The sequence below is a fragment of the Canis aureus genome, chromosome 26, assembly GCF_053574225.1.
Source record: "Canis aureus isolate CA01 chromosome 26, VMU_Caureus_v.1.0, whole genome shotgun sequence".
Lineage (NCBI taxonomy): Eukaryota > Metazoa > Chordata > Mammalia > Carnivora > Canidae > Canis > Canis aureus.
Genome location: NC_135636.1, coordinates 30,506,113 through 30,524,318, shown reverse-complemented (window position 1 = coordinate 30,524,318; position 18,206 = coordinate 30,506,113). Strand labels below are relative to the sequence as shown.

General features: G+C 46.8%; 1 protein-coding gene across 28 annotated transcripts in view; it reads right to left on the bottom strand.

Annotated features, from left to right (window-relative positions):
* Positions 1 to 18,206, bottom strand: part of EPB41L1 (erythrocyte membrane protein band 4.1 like 1) — a 150,559-nt gene that overhangs the window by 34,618 nt on the left and 97,735 nt on the right. For 15 of the 28 annotated variants that reach the window (XM_077872978.1, XM_077872985.1, XM_077872986.1 and 12 more), the window contains 7 exons: positions 17,762 to 17,980; positions 9,078 to 9,165; positions 7,855 to 8,007; positions 6,469 to 6,566; positions 6,056 to 6,231; positions 3,142 to 3,290; positions 2,208 to 2,243 (listed from right to left, as the gene is read on the bottom strand). In XM_077872978.1, coding sequence (XP_077729104.1) covers positions 2,208 to 2,243; positions 3,142 to 3,290; positions 6,056 to 6,231; positions 6,469 to 6,566; positions 7,855 to 8,007; positions 9,078 to 9,165; positions 17,762 to 17,980 — 919 coding nt within the window. The remainder of the gene's footprint in view (positions 1 to 2,207; positions 2,244 to 3,141; positions 3,291 to 6,055; positions 6,232 to 6,468; positions 6,567 to 7,854; positions 8,008 to 9,077; positions 9,166 to 17,761; positions 17,981 to 18,206) is intronic. The other 13 variants (XM_077872976.1, XM_077872991.1, XM_077872992.1 and 10 more) reach the window with 3 other exon arrangements.

Genomic DNA, 18,206 nt, shown 5'->3' with positions numbered 1-18,206 from the left:
AATTAAGATTAAACAGAGGAGCAAAAAGCACTTAAGATTAAGAAGAGGCTTCTTGTCAAGCACCATCTTTTCTTACCCCCTGCCTGACTCCTGGCCTCAGAACATCCAAGGCAATCCAAATCCCATAAGACTGGGTGAGTTCCCACTGGTGCTGTGCGTCCAGTGTCAATTGGGCAAGGAAGTGACTTCCTTCTGGTTATAACCAGTGAGAACTGGCCAACCCTGTTCACTGGGCTACTCTGGCTCACTCCCTGGCTCCCAGGGTCCTGGTTCTTTCTTTGGATCATGATGCTCAGCAGGATCCCCAGTCTAGATCCCTCTTAGCCAAACAGAGGAGTTGCTCAGGCCTGAGGGGGCCTAGAATACAGATATTCCTAAAGCCAGGAACACTCAGAAAAATGAGCCCTGCTTCCACACAGGAGCCAGGAAAAGATCGTGTTCGGCATCCTCTACCATGAACCACTCCCTTCCCTGACCACCCAGGATTTTGCAGATACCAATTCCTCAAGAGCAAACAGATTGAGATATGGCCAGATAGAGAAAAGAGAGAGCTGCAGTGTATTCAGGAGAGCAGGAGAAATGGAGACCAGGAAGAAGGGAGGTAAGTCCCAAGCTGGGCACAAGACCTGAGCTGGGTATAGCTGGAGTCACAGGCGTGTCCCCCATCAAACTGCCAAGTCTGAGCTCAAGCCAGTGCAGTGTGATACAGTAATCTGCCTCTAGGTCAAGTGAGGATCAGCCTACTTTTACAGGAAGGGCGGGTGGGCTATTAGCTCAAGTGCCTTTATCCACAAGGCTGTCTGAGGCTTCATGTCAACTCAATTCAGGACAAGAAATGGACAATCTCTGCTTATTATAAAGTCAAATCAGATGATTCTGGAAGAACTACCTGGAAGGCAAGCTTGCCCTTGGAAAAGGCTAAAATCTTCCCCTGGGCTTATCTCTGCTACCCAAGGATCCACTATGACTGACTCATGAGTTATCTCAGGGAGGAAATTGATGCCATTGAGGCTTCTGCTTTCCCTCCAGACATCTGTCTGTACTTCCTATATCCCTCCTGAGCTGAACTGCCTCAGAGCAACGTTTGAGAAGTCAAACCTGATAGAGTTTGCACAAGGGAGTGGGGGGTTTGAGCTGCAATGGATCAAAGATGTGGCTTGTGACCTTGGATCCTGAACCTGCCATGCTGGCTCTGTGGGTACACAGCATTCCCGAAGGCAAGAGGGAGCAGTGGAACCCTGGGATCCTTGGTTAGGGTTAGGGGCTCTGGGGAAACCTAGTCCAAATGTCTTGCTGTACAGATGGGGGACTGGGGCCTAAGGGGGATTACCCAATGACCCTCAAAGAGGCTGAAACCCAATTTGGGGGATGCCAAGGCCAGGCCTTTATGCCCCAGCCCCTGGTTCTGTCCCTCAGGCCCAACCATAGACCCACGTCTCTTGCAGTGAAGGTTCAAATGAAGAGTTGGGGACTGTGTGAACGTGAAGAAGTCATTAACACAGAGGAATAAGTTGAGAGAAGCAACCAGTGGGAGGAAGAAGAGGAGAGGGAAGAGAAAAGAAGAGGCTCTCCAGACAAAGCTGGAGCAGCAGGCCCCATGCAGAGGGAGGAACAGCTGGGGTGTGAGAAGAGGCAGAAACATTCTGAGGCTCCTCCCTCCCTACCCAACCCCCACTCCCACCTTTGGTTGCCAATAGATACAAAAAGAAGCTTGGGGCAAGGGCACAGAGGACACAGATGAGATGGAGGCATGACCAAACGGTGGTGTGGGGAGATGAGTCTCAGGAAGGGGTTGGGTGGGGGCAGGGGAGATGAGACCAATAAAAGCACGGAATGACCTCGAAGAGCTGGTAGACACAGGTGTGATGGTCAGTAGTTGGGAAACAAGCATGAGGTGGTAGGAAGAGGCAGAGCATAAAGCTGGTTAGAGAGAGGGAGGGGTGAGGAGGGAGGGAGAACCAGTTGGTTAGGGGGTGGGATCTGAGCAGGGAGCTTGATAGGTGGGATGGGGGCAGTAAGGGTGGCTATGGAGTGGGAGGGGGGGTGGAGGGAAGGGGTGGCTATAGGGGAGGAGGATGGCCTCGAGTAGAGGCAAAGCTGAAACTGAGATGGTGCCAGGACAGGAGCCTGGGGTGGACTATGGGATGGTGACAAACGAGCTGCGGATTAGAATGGCTGGGTAAATGGTGACACATCCCATGCAGTACCTCCTGCTTGTGTCTCGGCGTGGTTTCCTGCTCCGGCTAGCGAGATGTGGGAGAAGGAGAAGGAACCAGCAGGGTCAGTAGAGCAAATGGATTAGAGGCACTGCACTGGCCCAGTACAGTGCAGCAGGTAGCCCAAAGGGCTCTCTCCCAGGGAGCAGAGACCAGGGACACTGGTGGACCACCCACGGGGCAGTGAGGTAGCCAGAAGGTGTGGGGTGTGAGGCAGGGAGCTGGCCCAGGGGTAGGGGTGAAGAAGGGGACTGGGGGGCAAAGCAAGTAGTCACACTGAGTAGATAGGACAGGAGGGCTCTGGGTATTCATGCTTCTGTGGTCAGCATGTGTGTTCAGGGGCCTGTGCTCTAAGCTACAACTGCATAATGGAAATATGCTCTAATACCCATGTGCACACATGTCCGTGTGCATGCATGACGTTTGCACACTGGGTCTGTGACCCCTCCTGTAAGGGAGGTAAACAACTATGAGTGAATGCATGCCAGTCTGAGGCCATGTGTGCCTGCATGAGCGTGTGCACAAGTATGTGGGAAATGCATAGGGCAGCACGAGGGGAACATACTCAGACCTCATCCTGTGAGGATCCACAGGTACATCCCATCAGGCTCTGGGAAAGAAGGGGGCCATGAGGACCCAGAACATAGTGAAAGGGGAAAATTAAGAGTGGGCAAGAGGAGGCCGAGATTCTTGAAGGGACAGAGTGCCCCTGTGGGGAAGTAGGACAAAAAGAGGGGAAGGGTGCAGGGAGGGCAGCATGCCTACCACCCAACACCAGGGGAGGAGGTATGGGGCAAGGCCCTTTCCATCCCATAATGAGGGTCCTCCCCCATAGCTGGGAACACCTCAACGCCAAGGCTGAGGCTTGACCCATAATCAGCCTCTTGATCCCAAGTCAGAGGGTATGAGAAAGCCAAGCTCTTACCTTTAGCTCCTTGATCTTGGTAGGGGTCCTGACCTCTCCCTCCTCGGCCTCTGACCTCCTACCCCCAGACTCGCCATCCTCCTCCGCCTTGTCACCATCAGGTCCCGTGTCATGGTTCTCACTAACGGAGGCTGGGCGGGAGAACTCTGCTAAAATGGGCAGAAATGGCCAGGTGGCCATGTGAGACCTCTCTCAGTCTTGCCACCCCTCCAACCATGGTTGGAATGGAGCATCCCCAACTGTTGGGGATAAGGAGCCTGCACACAGAGAGGGGGTAGCCTTGTCTAGGTTCACAAGCATGGCAAGAGGCAGAGCTGCCTCCCAGCCCCAGACCCCTCCTGACTTCTACATCACAAGAGCCTAGGTTCAAATCTCAAATCCAAAACAAACAAAAACAAATCTCAAATCCACCTTTTCTTGGCTGCGTGACCTTGGGTAAGATACATAATCTTTCTGGGCCTCAGTTTCCTCATCTATAAACAATACTTATTTCAAACAGCTGGGGGAGGAATGAATAAGCTCATGTGTATAAATACTTAGAAGACAGACTGGCACAGAGTGAGCCAATTCAATGCTGTTCCACAAATGTTGATATTTTTGTTGACATGGTTGTGATGAATACTCGACCATTATTTAGCAATACATGGATATTGTTAGATTAGCTTTTACTAGTGAAAACTAAAGTCTTGAGACTTGCAAACAATTTAAACTCTTTATAAATTAGGGAAAATTCAAGGGGATTCCTGCAATATCTTTCTCACTCACTGGCATTCCAAAGTACTTTTCTACATAGGAAAGAAAAAGATGAAAAAATAAAATTTAAAAAAAAATTTTAAAATAAATAAATAAATAAATAAATAAATAAATAAATAAATAAATAAGGAAAGAAAAAGATGGAATGACAGGTTTTATACTAGGCACTGGGCATAACCCAGACTATGTCCATGGATTATGTCCTGGGGGATAAAATGGCTAGAAAACACTTAATTAAAATGATCAGAACCTATATTATCCTTGGGATTGGCCTAGATTAAATGAGAATAATTAGCCTTTCTATTCATATATATTCACTTTGCAAAGTGCCCTTTTATGCACATTATTTCATTTGATCCACACAATCCTCTGTGTTGATGGCTAGACTAGGAATCACTATCCTTTTACAAAGGATAAACTGAAACTCCAAGAGGGGAGAGATCCCACTGATGACCTTTCAGTGAATGAGGACAAGGACCCAGGTCTCCTGGTTTAGAGTCCAGGCTTCTGATCCTCCTTGGATGAGCCTTACCAGCTCTAGACCAATGCTACCCTGCACAAAATGGGCTTCATATAGGCTCTGGTATAGTAATGGAAGTTGCAAGGGAGAATAGAGAGACTGTACTTTCCCTTTGCATAAGTTTTAGCTCTCATCCCTGTGCCCACTCAAGGAGAATAAGGAGCTTCCTCAGTCTCAAATGGACCTCTGCAAAACTGCATGTCCTCCAAACATGGTCAAGGAATCCTGGGACAGGTCTCACTTTTATAGGAAGTGAAAAGGCAGGAAAAGTATCAGACTCTCCTGATCACCTGAAAAACTCCTAGGTATCCTTCAAAATCCCTGCCCAGTTGTCATCTTTTCTGCAAAGCCCTTTTTGGCCCTCCTAGACAGAATTAATCTCACTCTCCTCACGGCTGCTCTTCTATTCTGTACATACTTTTCCCATGGCTTGAATCACATTAAATGCTTGCAGATCTACTATTCTATGAACTCCCCAAAGGAAAGGGCCACACTTGTTCTAACTTTCAGAAAATATTTGTTGAGCAGAACTAACTTGCCTAGGTCTGCCCCGATGTGTTCTAGGAGTACTGTCCCCCCACGGTCCCCCCCCACTCTTCCCCTGTGCAAGTCCCTACCACCTCTTACCTTAAGCTACCCTCTACAAACCTAAAGGCAACAATAAACTATTATTGGGTATAACTTATTAAGGTCTTTCTCTGTGCCAGGAACATTTTTTGAGTGTTACAGAGGCATTATCATGTCTAGTTCTCTCTATAACACAGCAAAGTAGGCATTATTTATTTTGCAGAAGAAGAAAAGGCACAGGGGAAGTTAAGCTGCTCAAGACCTCCCATCCATTCATGTATGGATATTTATGGACCATTTCCTGATCTGTAGAGCAGCTACTGAATATGGAGGCTGAGATCTGAACTCAGATCTAACAATCTCCCCAATGCTCATATGGCTTCTGAACCTCTCCTACCAACTCCAGTGTGCATATCCTGGGTAGAGTCCTGGACTCTGAGTGCCAATTCAGGTCTGGACCAGGGCCTGGGAATCTTCATGTTTAACCAGCTCACAGGTGATTCTGATGCAGGTGGTCTACAGACCATGTTTTGAGAAATCTTAGCTCAATATAGGACAATGTAGGGTCAATTGTCATAAAGGGCACCTGTGAATGCCAACAGGCATGAGGGCAGTGGAGAGCACCACATGGTTAGATGTCAATCAGTTCATCAGAACCAAAAGAAATGGCTGGGAAAAACCAACCCTTCAGCCTCCAGTCAAGAAAAGCATCACCAGCTCCACACTGCAGTCACTATACCATTTTCCTGGTATGATGACAATCTGTGAATTACTAAGTGTTGTGGGCAGGGGACCCAGAAAACCATGTGGCTGAACCTGGGACCCCAAGAGGTCATGCCTCAGGAAGTTGAGGAAGTCCAGAGAGTGGCAAGGTCCCATTCCAGTGAGAGTGATGCCATAGGCTGGACAAGACCACCAAGAGCTGCCCCAGGGCAACAGTGCCCTTGGGCCACCCGGCCTGGTGCAAATCAACTTGTAAGGTGCCCACCTCATTCACTGCTCATTCCACAGAAGCCAGCATACCCCCACTTCCCGCTAAACACCACACTTCCCAACTGCCAGTCTGGGGCATACCTCCATCAAGGCTGCGGGACATGGTGTACCGTTTGCTGGAGGAACGCTCAAAGAAGGGTGCAGGCCGATCAATGAGGGCGCTGGCCTGGCGGGTCTGGGCCTGGGTCCTCCCACTATACCGGAACTTGGAGCCCATCACCAGGAAGCCTTTGGGTGGGGGCTCAGGCGACACCAGCCTGTGAAGGGAGTATGTGAGGAGAGGCGATTAGGCCTACACTGCCAGGCCCAAGGCTGGACTACAGCTGGCCTTTCACCCCATGGTCCCACCAGCTACAGCTCAAAGCAATCCATAAAGGGAGAGACCTGGGGAGTGAGGGGTTCCTAGGGCCCCTCCCTCCTACTTCCTTCTCCTGCATATATACACTCACAGCCTCTGCCCGTCCCCCATGGCCCCACCCCAGGGTCAGGCTCACCGGAAGAATGTGTGGTGCTCTATGCAGACCTTCCACAGTCTTTTGGCTGACCGGTGGTTTGGGAGCTTAAAGCCAATTGTGCTCTCAAACTGCTCATACTGCAAAACCAAGGAGGGGGAGTTAGAAGCAAGGTCTGGACTCTCTCACCACTGATCTATCCTTTCTGAATCTCTTCTCAGGCATGTGCGACTCTGGCCTGTTTATTTATGTATTCATTCATTTATTCAACAAAGTGGACTAAGCCCTTACTCAGCAGCAGGTTCAATGCTAAGCAAGAGACACCATGGTGACCAAGACGGAAGATTCTTGGGGACGGGCAAGGGGTGCTCTGATAATAAATCAGTAAACAAGATCATTTCAGACACTGATAAGGGGGCGTGAAGGGAATGAACAGAGCTGTGTGATGTGAGAGAAAACCTGGACAGGTGCAGGGATCAGGATCTGTCTTAGAAAGGGTGATCCGGGGATGCCCTCTAAACAAGTGATCTTGGAGCAGACATCCAAAGGATGGGGAAGAAACCAGCTATGTGAGAAGGCAGGGAAGAGAATTTCAGGTAGAAGGGACATCAAAAGCAAAAAGCTGGAGGCACGAAAGAGCTTGGCTCATTCTAGAATGTCAGAGAAAGCCAAAGGGGTGGGAGCACAGTACGCATGGGGCAGAGATATGTGGGAGAGGCAGGCAGCCACATCTGGAGTTCAGATGGTAGCCCATGAGCCAGAGAGCTCTTGAAAGGTTTAAGGAGCAGGAGTGGGGGATGGTCATCTGATCCCATCAGATGTGATCTGATAGAAGGGACTTTTAATCTCTCCTTAGTAGTCATGGGGAAAATGGCCTGACACAGCATTGGAGCTATAAGGATGGGGAAGGGCACTGTGCAGAGATGTAGGTGAGAGATGGTGGCTGTTGGTGGCTGGGGCAGTGCAGAAAGACAGAAGTAGATGGGTATGTTTATTCTAGAGGTACAAACCAATGGACTTTTTGATGGGTGAGATGTGGAGGTTGGACATACACATGTTTGTGTGTGTGGGGGGGAGGTTTGTGAATTTTGGTATGTGCACATACTCGAATACTACATGTAAGCAGATACATGGATAAGAACGGGCAGGCATTCATTGATCTGTATAACCTGAATATATGTGGTTATCTTTATATGTGTGCTCCTGTGTGTGTGTCTGTGTGTGTGTGTGTGTGTGTGTGTGTGTGTGGTGTATGTGTGGAGGCACGTACCTAAGGCATAAAGTCTATGCAGAGAGCCCCAGCAGAAGAGTGCTCTCTCCTTACACAGTACCCCAGCACCCCTCTCCATGTATCCTATGTAGGAAAAAAACCCAGGTTCAGCTGTTATAGCCAATTCTAGTGCGGAGGGGTTCCTAAGGCAAGCTCACCTCCCCAGGGCGGATCTTGATATAAAAGTTACTCCTCTTATAGGAGATCTTGAGAATCTTGGGCCAGGCAAAACGGTTGATTCTCAGCCGGTCCCGGTAGATGAGCAGGCCATTGGCACAGACTCCCAACATGATGTCGATGCCCTCAGAGTCCTGCATGAGAAGATACCATGGAATGGCAGGCCAGGGTCCATGCATGCCATACAGCCTGAAACCCCTCCCTGATGAGCCCTCAGGATCAGGGTCTGAGCCTGCAGGCTGGGGAGCCCCTGGGCCAATCTCACATAGTCATTCATTCATTCACTCAATTCCTAGGTCTGATCATTCTCTCTGTCAATCACTCAATCTTTGATTCACCGATATTTAGTGGCACCGATGTGGTGCTTGGCCATGTGCTATGTGCTAAGGATACAGAAATAAATGAAAGCCTATGTCTTGATGAATGGATAAAGAAGATGTGGTGTGTATGTATGCATACACACACACACACACACACACACATACACACACATACAATGGAATACTACTCAGCGTAAAAAAAAGGCAATCTTGCCCTTTGGAATGACATGGATGGAATTAGAGGGTATTATGTATGCTAAGTGAAATAAGGCAATCAGAAAAAGACAATTACCAAATGATCTCATTCATATGCTGAATTTAAGAAACAAACAGGATCATAGAGGAAGGGAGGGAAAGGTAAAACAAGACAGAGTCAGAGAGGGAGACAAACCATGAGAGATGCTTAATCATCGGAAACAAACAGAGGGTTGCTGGAGGGGAGGTGGGTAGTAAGATGGGGTAACTGGGTGATGGGCACTAAGTAATGAGCACTGGGTATTATGTAAGATTGATGAATCACTGAACTCTACATCTGAAACTAATAATACACTATATATTAATTAATTGAATTTGAACACATAAAAAAACCTTAGCTTACTAACTAACTAAATAAATAAAATTACATCATGGTAAACAATAAAAGAAAGCCTATGTCTTTCTCTCATAATGCTCCCAATCTAGTAGTGGTACAAATACGTTCATAATACAATATGGATATAGAAAAGTTAAAAGATTATGGGAAAATAAAGGGTTATGGAATTTTGAGGAAAGAGAAGTAAGAATATAAAAGGCTTCAGGTTGGAGGGAACAGAGTCTAGCACAAGCCTTCTAGAAGCACCAGGGACACACATAGGTGCTAGGGGGACCCTGGGACCCACCAGTACCTTGGCATGGTGCAGGTCTACTCCATACATGGAAAGCTTTTTGGCGTTCTCTAAGAAGTGGATTTCTGCTTCTCCCGGAGTCATGCCCCTAAGGGAAAGAACATGATCACAGGTAGCCATGGAAAAGGCCCTGGCCTAAGTCTTGCTGATTGAAGGTTGCCATGATCAGAACCTGTAATTCTAGGACAGCAATGTTCTAGAGTGTGCATGTGGCTAGGCCTCATCGAGTCCCTCTCCTCTGTTCTCAGCCCTTGCTTCAGTCTACCCAACCCCCTCCTGTTGCCAAAGCTCAGGTCCAATCTTGTCTTCTCCAGCAAGTATTCAAGGGATGAGCCGAGAGTTGGAATTTCTGCTTCATTCTACCATGGATTTAAACATGAGCCATAAATTCTGCTTCTCCATGACTGCGAAGCCATTGTTCATTATAATCACCCAGGGGCTCCTAAATTAGTACCCACGTAAGAGATTTCTCTCAGAATCTTGTATCAGAAACCACTTAATCCTGCCTGAGGAGCAGGTGCACATTGTCCTTTCTGACAGGAGGGTTATATAATCATCAAGTTCCTTCTTTGCCTTGGCTGCCAGGAAACTGTACATCTTCCATTTAGCCATAGCTACTGTTTAGTGAACACCATGTGCTGGTCATTGTTCCAAACACCTCACGTGCATGAATTCACTGAATCCTCTGTAAGGTAGGGGGTTATCATTATTCCCACTTTATAGAGAAACCAGCACAGAGAGGCTGAATAATTTGCCTTTGTAGCAAAGTCGGGACTTGAATCCAGACAATGTGGCTCCAGTGTGTGCTCCTTCCCAACCACTTCACTTACGTATCCCTGGGGCTTCAGTGTGCTCTGCTCTGTGTGCCTCAGTGAGCTGCCCTGGGAGACACCTGGACACTAGATGTCCAAGGGCTTTCAGTTAAAAGTGCTGTCAAAGCTAAAGGGATGGCCATTAGCATTTCTCCAGCCCATATATGAGCTTCTTTCTCTGAATTTTTTTTTTTTTTTTTTTATTTTATTTTATTTTTTTATTGGTGTTCAATTTACTAACATACAGAATAACACCCAGTGCCCGTCACCCATTCACTCCCACCCCCCGCCCTCCTCCCCTTCTACCACCCCTAGTTCGTTTCCCAGAGTTAGCAGTCTTTATGTTCTGTCTCCCTTTCTGATATTTCCCACACATTTCTTCTCCCTTCCCTTATTTTCCCTTTCACTATTATTTATATTCCCCAAATGAATGAGAACATATAATGTTTGTCCTTCTCCGACTGACTTACTTCACTCAGCACAATACCCTCCAGTTCCATCCACGTTGAAGCAAATGGTGGGTATTTGTCATTTCTAATAGCTGAGTAATATTCCATTGTATACATAAACCACATCTTCTTTATCCATTCATCTTTCGTTGGACACCGAGGCTCCTTCCACAGTTTGGCTATCGTGGCCATTGCTGCTAGAAACATCGGGGTGCAGGTGTCCCAGCGTTTCATTGCATTTGTATCTTTGGGGTAAATCCCCAACAGTGCAATTGCTGGGTCGTAGGGCAGGTATATTTTTAACTGTTTGAGGAACCTCCACACAGTTTTCCACAGTGGCTGCACCAGTTCACATTCCCACCAACAGTGTAAGAGGGTTCCCTTTTCTCCACATCCTCTCCAACATTTGTTGTTTCCTGCCTTGTTAATTTTTCCCATTCTCACTGGTGTGAGGTGGTATCTCATTGTGGTTTTGATTTGTATTTCCCTGATGGCAAGTGATGCAGAGCATTTTCTCATGTGCATGTTGGCCATGTCTATGTCTTCTTCTGTGAGATTTCTGTTCATGTCTTTTGCCCATTTCATGATTGGATTGTTTGTTTCTTTGGTGTTGAGTTTAATAAGTTCTTTATAGATCTTGGAAACTAGCCCTTTATCTGATATGTCATTTGCAAATATCTTCTCCCATTCTGTAGGTTGTCTTTGAGTTTTGTTGACTGTATCCTTTGCTGTGCAAAAGCTTCTTATCTTGATGAAGTCCCAATAGTTCATTTTTGCTTTTGTTTCTTTTGCCTTCGTGGATGTATCTTGCAAGAAGTTACTATGGCCGAGTTCAAAAAGGGTGTTGCCTGTGTTCTTCTCTAGGATTTTGATGGAATCTTGTCTCACATTTAGATCTTTCATCCATTTTGAGTTTATCTTTGTGTATGGTGAAAGAGAGTGGTCTAGTTTCATTCTTCTGCATGTGGATGTCCAATTTTCCCAGCACCATTTATTGAAGAGACTGTCTTTCTTCCAATGGATAGTCTTTCCTCCTTTATCGAATATTAGTTGCCCATAAAGTTCAGGGTCCACTTCTGGATTCTCTATTCTGTTCCACTGATCTATGTGTCTGTTTTTGTGCCAGTACCACACTGTCTTGATGACCACAGCTTTGTAGTACAAGCTGAAATCTGGCATTGTGATGCCCCCAGATATGGTTTTCTTTTTTAAAATTCCCCTGGCTATTCGGGGTCTTTTCTGATTCCACACAAATCTTAAAATAATTTGTTCTAACTCTCTGAAGAAAGTCCATGGTATTTTGATAGGGATTGCATTAAACGTGTATATTGCCCTGGGTAACATTGACATTTTCACAATATTAATTCTGCCAATCCATGAGCATGGAATATTTTTCCATCTCTTTGTGTCTTCCTCAATTTCTTTCAGAAGTGTTCTATAGTTTTGAGGGTATAGATCCTTTACATCTTTGGTGAGGTTTATTCCTAGGTATCTTATGCTTTTGGGTGCAATTGTAAATGGGATTGACTCCTTAATTTCTCTTTCTTCAGTCTCATTGTTAGTGTATAGAAATGCCACTGACTTCTGGGCATTGATTTTGTATCCTGCCACGCTACCGAATTGCTGTATGAGTTCTAGCAATCTTGGGGTGGAGACTTTTGGGTTTTCTATGTAGAGTATCATGTCATCGGCGAAGAGGGAGAGTTTGACTTCTTCTTTGCCAATTTGAATGCCTTTAATGTCTTTTTGTTGTCTGATTGCTGAGGCTAGGACTTCCAGTACTATGTTGAATAGCAGTGGTGAGAGTGGACATCCCTGTCTTGTTCCTGATCTTAGGGGAAAGGCTCCCAGTGCTTCCCCATTGAGAATGATATTTGCTGTGGGCTTTTCATAGATGGCTTTTAAGATGTCGAGGAATGTTCCCTCTATCCCTACACTCTGAAGAGTTTTGATCAGGAATGGATGCTGTATTTTGTCAAATGCTTTCTCTGCATCCAATGAGAGGATCATATGGTTCTTGGTTTTTCTCTTGCTGATATGATGAATCACATTGATTGTTTTACGGGTGTTGAACCAGCCTTGTGTCCCAGGGATAAATCCTACTTGGTCATGGTGAATAATTTTCTTAATGTACTGTTGGATCCTATTGGCCAGTATCTTGTTGAGAATTTTTGCATCCATGTTCATCAGGGATATTGGTCTGTAATTCTCCTTTTTGGCGGGGTCTTTGTCTGGCTTTGGAATTAAGGTGATGCTGGCTTCATAGAACGAATTTGGAAGTACTCCATCTCTTTCTATCTTTCCAAACAGCTTTAGGAGAATAGGTATGATTTCTTCTTTAAACGTTTGATAAAATTCTCCTGGGAAGCCATCTGGCCCTGGACTCTTGTGTCTTGGGAGGTTTTTGATGACTGCTTCAATTTCCTCCCTGGTTATTGGCCTGTTCAGGTTTTCTATTTCTTCCTGTTCCAGTTTTGGTAGTTTGTGGCTTTCCAGGAATGCGTCCATTTCTTCTAGATTGCCTAATTTATTGGCGTATAGCTGTTCATAATAGGTTTTTAAAATCGTTTGTATTTCCTTGGTGTTGGTAGTGATCTCTCCTTTCTCATTCATGATTTTATTAATTTGAGTCTTCTCTCTCTTCTTTTTAATAAGGCTGGCTAATGGTTTATCTATCTTATTAATTCTTTCAAAGAACCAACTCCTGGTTCTGTTGATCTGTTCCACAGTTTTTCTGGTCTCGATTTCGTTGAGTTCTGCTCGAATCTTTATTAGCTCCCTTCTTCTCTTGGGTGTAGGATCTATTTGCTGTTTTTTCTCTAGCTCCTTTATGTGTAAGGTTAGCTTTTGTATTTGAGTTCTTTCCAGTTTTTGAATGGATGCTTGTATTGCGATGTATTTCCCCCTTAGGACTGCTTTTGCTGCATCCCAAAGATTTTGAACGGTTGTATCTTCATTCTCATTAGTTTCCATGAATCTTTTTAATTCTTCCTTAATTTCCTGGTTGACCCTTTTATCTTTTAGCAGGATGGTCCTTAACCTCCATGTGTTTGAGGTCCTTCCAAACTTCTTGTTGTGATTTAGTTCTAATTTCAAGGCATTATGGTCCGAGAATATGCAGGGGACAATCCCAATCTTTTGGTATCGGTTCAGACCCGATTTGTGACCCAATATGTGGTCTATTCTGGAGAAAGTTCCATGTGCGCTTGAGAAGAATGTGTATTCAGTTGAGTTTGGATGTAAAGTTCTGTAGATATCTGTGAAATCCATCTGGTCCAGTGTATCATTTAAAGCTCTCGTTTCTTTGGAGATGTTTTGCTTAGAAGACCTATCGAGTATAGAAAGAGCTAGATTGAAGTCACCAAGTATAAGTGTATTATTATCTAAGTATTTCTTCACTTTGGTTAATAATTGATTTATATATTTGGCAGCTCCCACATTCGGAGCATATATATTGAGGATTGTTAAGTCCTCTTGTTGAATAGATCCTTTAAGTATGATATAGTGTCCCTCTTCATCTCTCACTACAGTCTTTGGGGTAAATTTTAGTTTATCTGATATAAGGATGGCTACCCCTGCTTTCTTTTGAGGACCATTCGAATGGTAAATGGTTCTCCAACCTTTTATTTTCAGGCTGTAGGTGTCCTTCTGTCTAAAATGAGTCTCTTGTAGACAGCAAATAGATGGGTCCTGCTTTTTTATCCAGTCTGAAACCCTGCGCCTTTTGATGGGGTCATTAAGCCCGTTCACATTCAGAGTTACTATTGAGAGATATGAGTTTAGTGTCATCATGATATCTATTCAGTCTTTGTTTTTGTGGACTGTTCCACTGAACTTCTTCTTAAAGGGGAATTTTAAGAGGCCCCCTTAAAATTTCTTGCAGAGCTGGTTTGGAGGTCACATATTCTTTTAGTTGCTGCCTGTCTTGGAAGCTCTTTATCTCTCCTTCCATTTTGAATGAGAGCCTTGCTGGATAAAGTATTCTTGGTTGCATGTTCTTTTCATTTAGGACCCTGAATATATCCTGCCAGCCCTTTCTGGCCTGCCAGGTCTCTGTGGAGAGGTCTGCTGTTACCCTAATACTCCTCCCCATAAAAGTCAGGGATTTCTTGTCTCTTGCTGCTTTAAGGATCTTCTCCTTATCTTTGGAATTTGCAAGCTTCACAATTAAATGTCGAGGTGTTGAACGGTTTTTATTGATTTTAGGGGGGGATCTCTCTATTTCCTGGATCTGAATGCCTGTTTCCCTTCCCAGATTAGGAAAGTTTTCAGCTAGAATTTGTTCAAATACATATTCTGGCCCTCTGTCCCTTTCGGCGCCCTCGGGAACCCCAATTAAACGTAGGTTTTTCTTCCTCAGGCTGTCGTTTATTTCCCTTAATCTATCTTCATGGTCTTTTAATTGTTTGTCTCTTTTTTCCTCAGTTTCCCTCTTTGCTGTCAACTTGTCTTCTAGGTCACTCACTCGTTCTTCCACCTCGTTAACCCTCGTCGTTAGGACTTCTAGTTTGGATTGCATCTCATTCAATTGGTTTTTAATTTCTGCCTGATTAGCTCTAAATTCTGCAGTCATGAAGTCTCTTGAGTCCTTTATACTTTTTTCTAGAGCCACCAGTAGCTGTATAATAGTGCTTCTGAATTGGCTTTCTGACATTGAATTGTAATCCAGATTTTGTAACTCTGTGGGAGAGAGGACTGTTTCTGATTCTTTCTTTTGAGGTGAGGTTTTCCTTCTAGTCATTTTGCTCAGTGCAGAGTGGCCAAAAGCAAGTTGTATTGGGAAAAAGAGAAAAAGAGAGGAGAGAAAGAAGGAAAGAAAAGAGAAAGAGAAAAAAAAAGGGAAGAAAAAGAAAAAAAAAACGAAAAAAAAAAAAGAAGAAAAAGAGAAAGAAAAAGAAAGGAGAAAAAAAGGGGGTGGGGGAAGGAAACAAATCAAAAAGCAAAACAAAACAAAAACAAAAACAAAAACAAACAAACAAAAAAAGAACCACGGGGGAGTATCTTCTGATTCTGTGTTCTTTAAGTCCCTTGGCTTCTCCTGGAAGTTGTCCGTCTAGCTGGTGTTCTGGGGGAGGGGCCTGTTGTGCTGATTTTCAGGTGTTAGCAGTTGGGGGAGCTGCTGTGCCCCTGCCTGGTGCAGGGCTCAGTGGGGGTTGTTTACCCCGTGAGGCCGCAGGAGGAACAGCCCCAGTGGCGGGGCAGCTCTGGAAACCTGGATTCAGCTCCGGCAGGAACTCCGTCTGCAGGGCCTGGAGGCTCCGGGGCGGGGCCGCTGATGTGCTCAGCTGGGGCAGGAGCGTCCTTGCTGTCCTGGGCCCTCCCGGCCTCTGCCTGTCCCGGGGGAGGCGGGATCCTGGGCTGTGTCCCGGCGCCCTGTGCTCCGGAGCCTGCGCTGGTGGATTCGCGCTCCCGGGCCGCGCAACCCCCTCCGCGGAGCTGCCGCCCGAGCCCCTCCGAGCTGCTCCTGGAACCGCGCAGCCCCCTCCGCACGGAGCCTCTTCTTCTGCCCGAGCCCCTCCGAGCTGCTCCCGGGGCCCCGCAGCCCCCTCCGCGGAGCCGCCCCCGAGCCCCTTCAGCTGCTCCGGGTCCCGCCGTGCGCGCTGCAGCCCTTAGGGAGCTCGGCGCACTCTCCTGGGCGCGCAGTTGCTCTGTTACTGTCCCCGGGAGCCCGAGGGCCTCCTCGCCCTCCTGGTCCTGCTCCAACTCCCACGAGCCCCTTTCCCCCGGGAAGGTCGGTGCAGCTCCTGCGTCTCCGGGACGGGGCTCTCCTGTCCTGGGGACACTCGCCCCGGCCTCAGCACGGCTCCTCGCGGGGCCCCTCCCCCTTGGAGGCCTTTGTTCCTTTACTTCTTTTTCCCCGTCTTCCTACCTTGATAGAAGCGCGAATTCTTCTCACTGTAGCGTTCCAGCTGTTCTCTCTTTAAATCTCAGGCCGAATTCATAGATTTTCAGGATAATTTGAAGGTTTTCTAGGTAGTTTGGTGGAGACAGGTGATTTGGAGACCCTACTCCTCCGCCATCTTGCCCCTCCCCCCCTCTTTCTCTGAATTATTAGGATTCATGCAAATACCTAACATATCTTGCTACCTACAACCGGGGTGACAGACGGCAGGCAGGCCTTCACCCCCTACTCCCAAGCTCAGGCTGACACTGCTAACCAGTTGTATGGTTTCAGTATCCCGCTCAACACAGTCACTACTAACCAGTCAGAGGTGGTATGCAAGTCTCTGAGAGAGACACTTGCGACTCGGAACCTAGCAATCCATCACACTCCAGCAGGCTCTCTTCCCCACCCCCATACACAATCCCTCTACATCTGGCCCTCGGCCTCCTCTCCAGATGCAGCCCCCAGGACACAACCCTCCTTGGGCCTCCTATCCTCATTAGCAATGAGAGAATTTCACCATGCTCCCTCCCACATGCACAGTACTTTACAGTTTACGATGCACTTCATGTCATTTATCACATTGAGTTCCCATAACAACCCTGGCCCTGGAGCCCAAAGCACTTCCAAACTGAAGGGATCCTTGAGACCATTTAGTTCCAGGGGCTCCCCTCAGGGGTGGTACCGACCTTACAGCAGCATTTGGGAATGAATGGGGGAGGGGGCATCTCGGCGGTTGTTATGATGACTGCAAGGGTGTGTACTGGCATTTAGTGCCTGGCACCCAGGGATGCCAAACACCCTGCACAATGAATTCTCCTGCCCTAAATACCAACCATGAGTCACATGAATAACCTAAAGCCGTACATATCCAAGTGAAAATTGGGACTGATAAGTTAAATCACAAGCCCTACAGTGACCCATCAGGTTAGTCAATTTCTAACTCCTAGAATAAGGTGCTTTGTGTTGTGCAATCAACTATCCAACCCCTAAGATCACAGAGCAACAACGAATACATGTTGTCTGCATTATGTGCCATGTAGCCCCCAACAGCACTACAAGGCAGGTTCTATTAGCACCCACACTGAACAGATGAGGAAATTCAAGCACCTGGAAGTGAAATGACCTGCCCAGATTCCCTGGGTAGAAAGTGGCAGAGCCAAGAATGTGAACCTGGGCAGTCCGGCTTCAGAGCGCAAGCTTTTGAACTTTACACCAAGACCAAGACATCAGGATACTTCCCCAGGGGCACATGATAGTGATGATTCTCTCCACTTGGCAGATAAAAAAACTGATCCTCAGAGTCCAAGGGCAGGGAATTATTACACCCATACAGGAGCTTAAGAACCTGCAGTCATTTAAGGTCACACAGATAATTACTACCATTCCCACTGGATATAGATGCAGTGGGATGAGATGATTTACTCTCAGATGCACCTCCAGTCGAGGGCAAAGCCAGGTGAGGGACTTAGAGCACAGCACCTGGGGCCCTAGCCAATAGCTGAGAAGCCAGGGGAGACCCTGGGCGCAGGCCCAAACCTGTATGTCTTGTGCAGCTCCATGATCCTCTCCTCCAGCTCCCGGGTCTGGTTGGGGGCGAAGCGGAGCTCACTGACATAGTTGCCTATGTGCTCCTCAGCGTCATAGTCGCCCAGCTCGGCCTGCACAGCATAGGAGCCTAGCAGGGCATGTGTGACGAAGGAGCAGGGCAGCCGGCCCGTGATGATGTCTGCCCGCAGCTGCAGGCACAGGTAGTATCTGGAAACAGGGGAGAGTGGCCATGGGCACGGGCCCCCCTCCCTCCCTAGATGCCCTCAGCACCACTGCTCACCCACCCATCAGAACCAAACTGATCAACACCTAGCTCGGTAGAATTAGGAACCTTCCTAGACACTGGCATTTCAGGTGTTTGATAATGTAAGTGTGTCCTAAAAGATGGTTTTGTCCCATTTCATGTGGCTTTAAGCATTTTGTTAACTTCTAA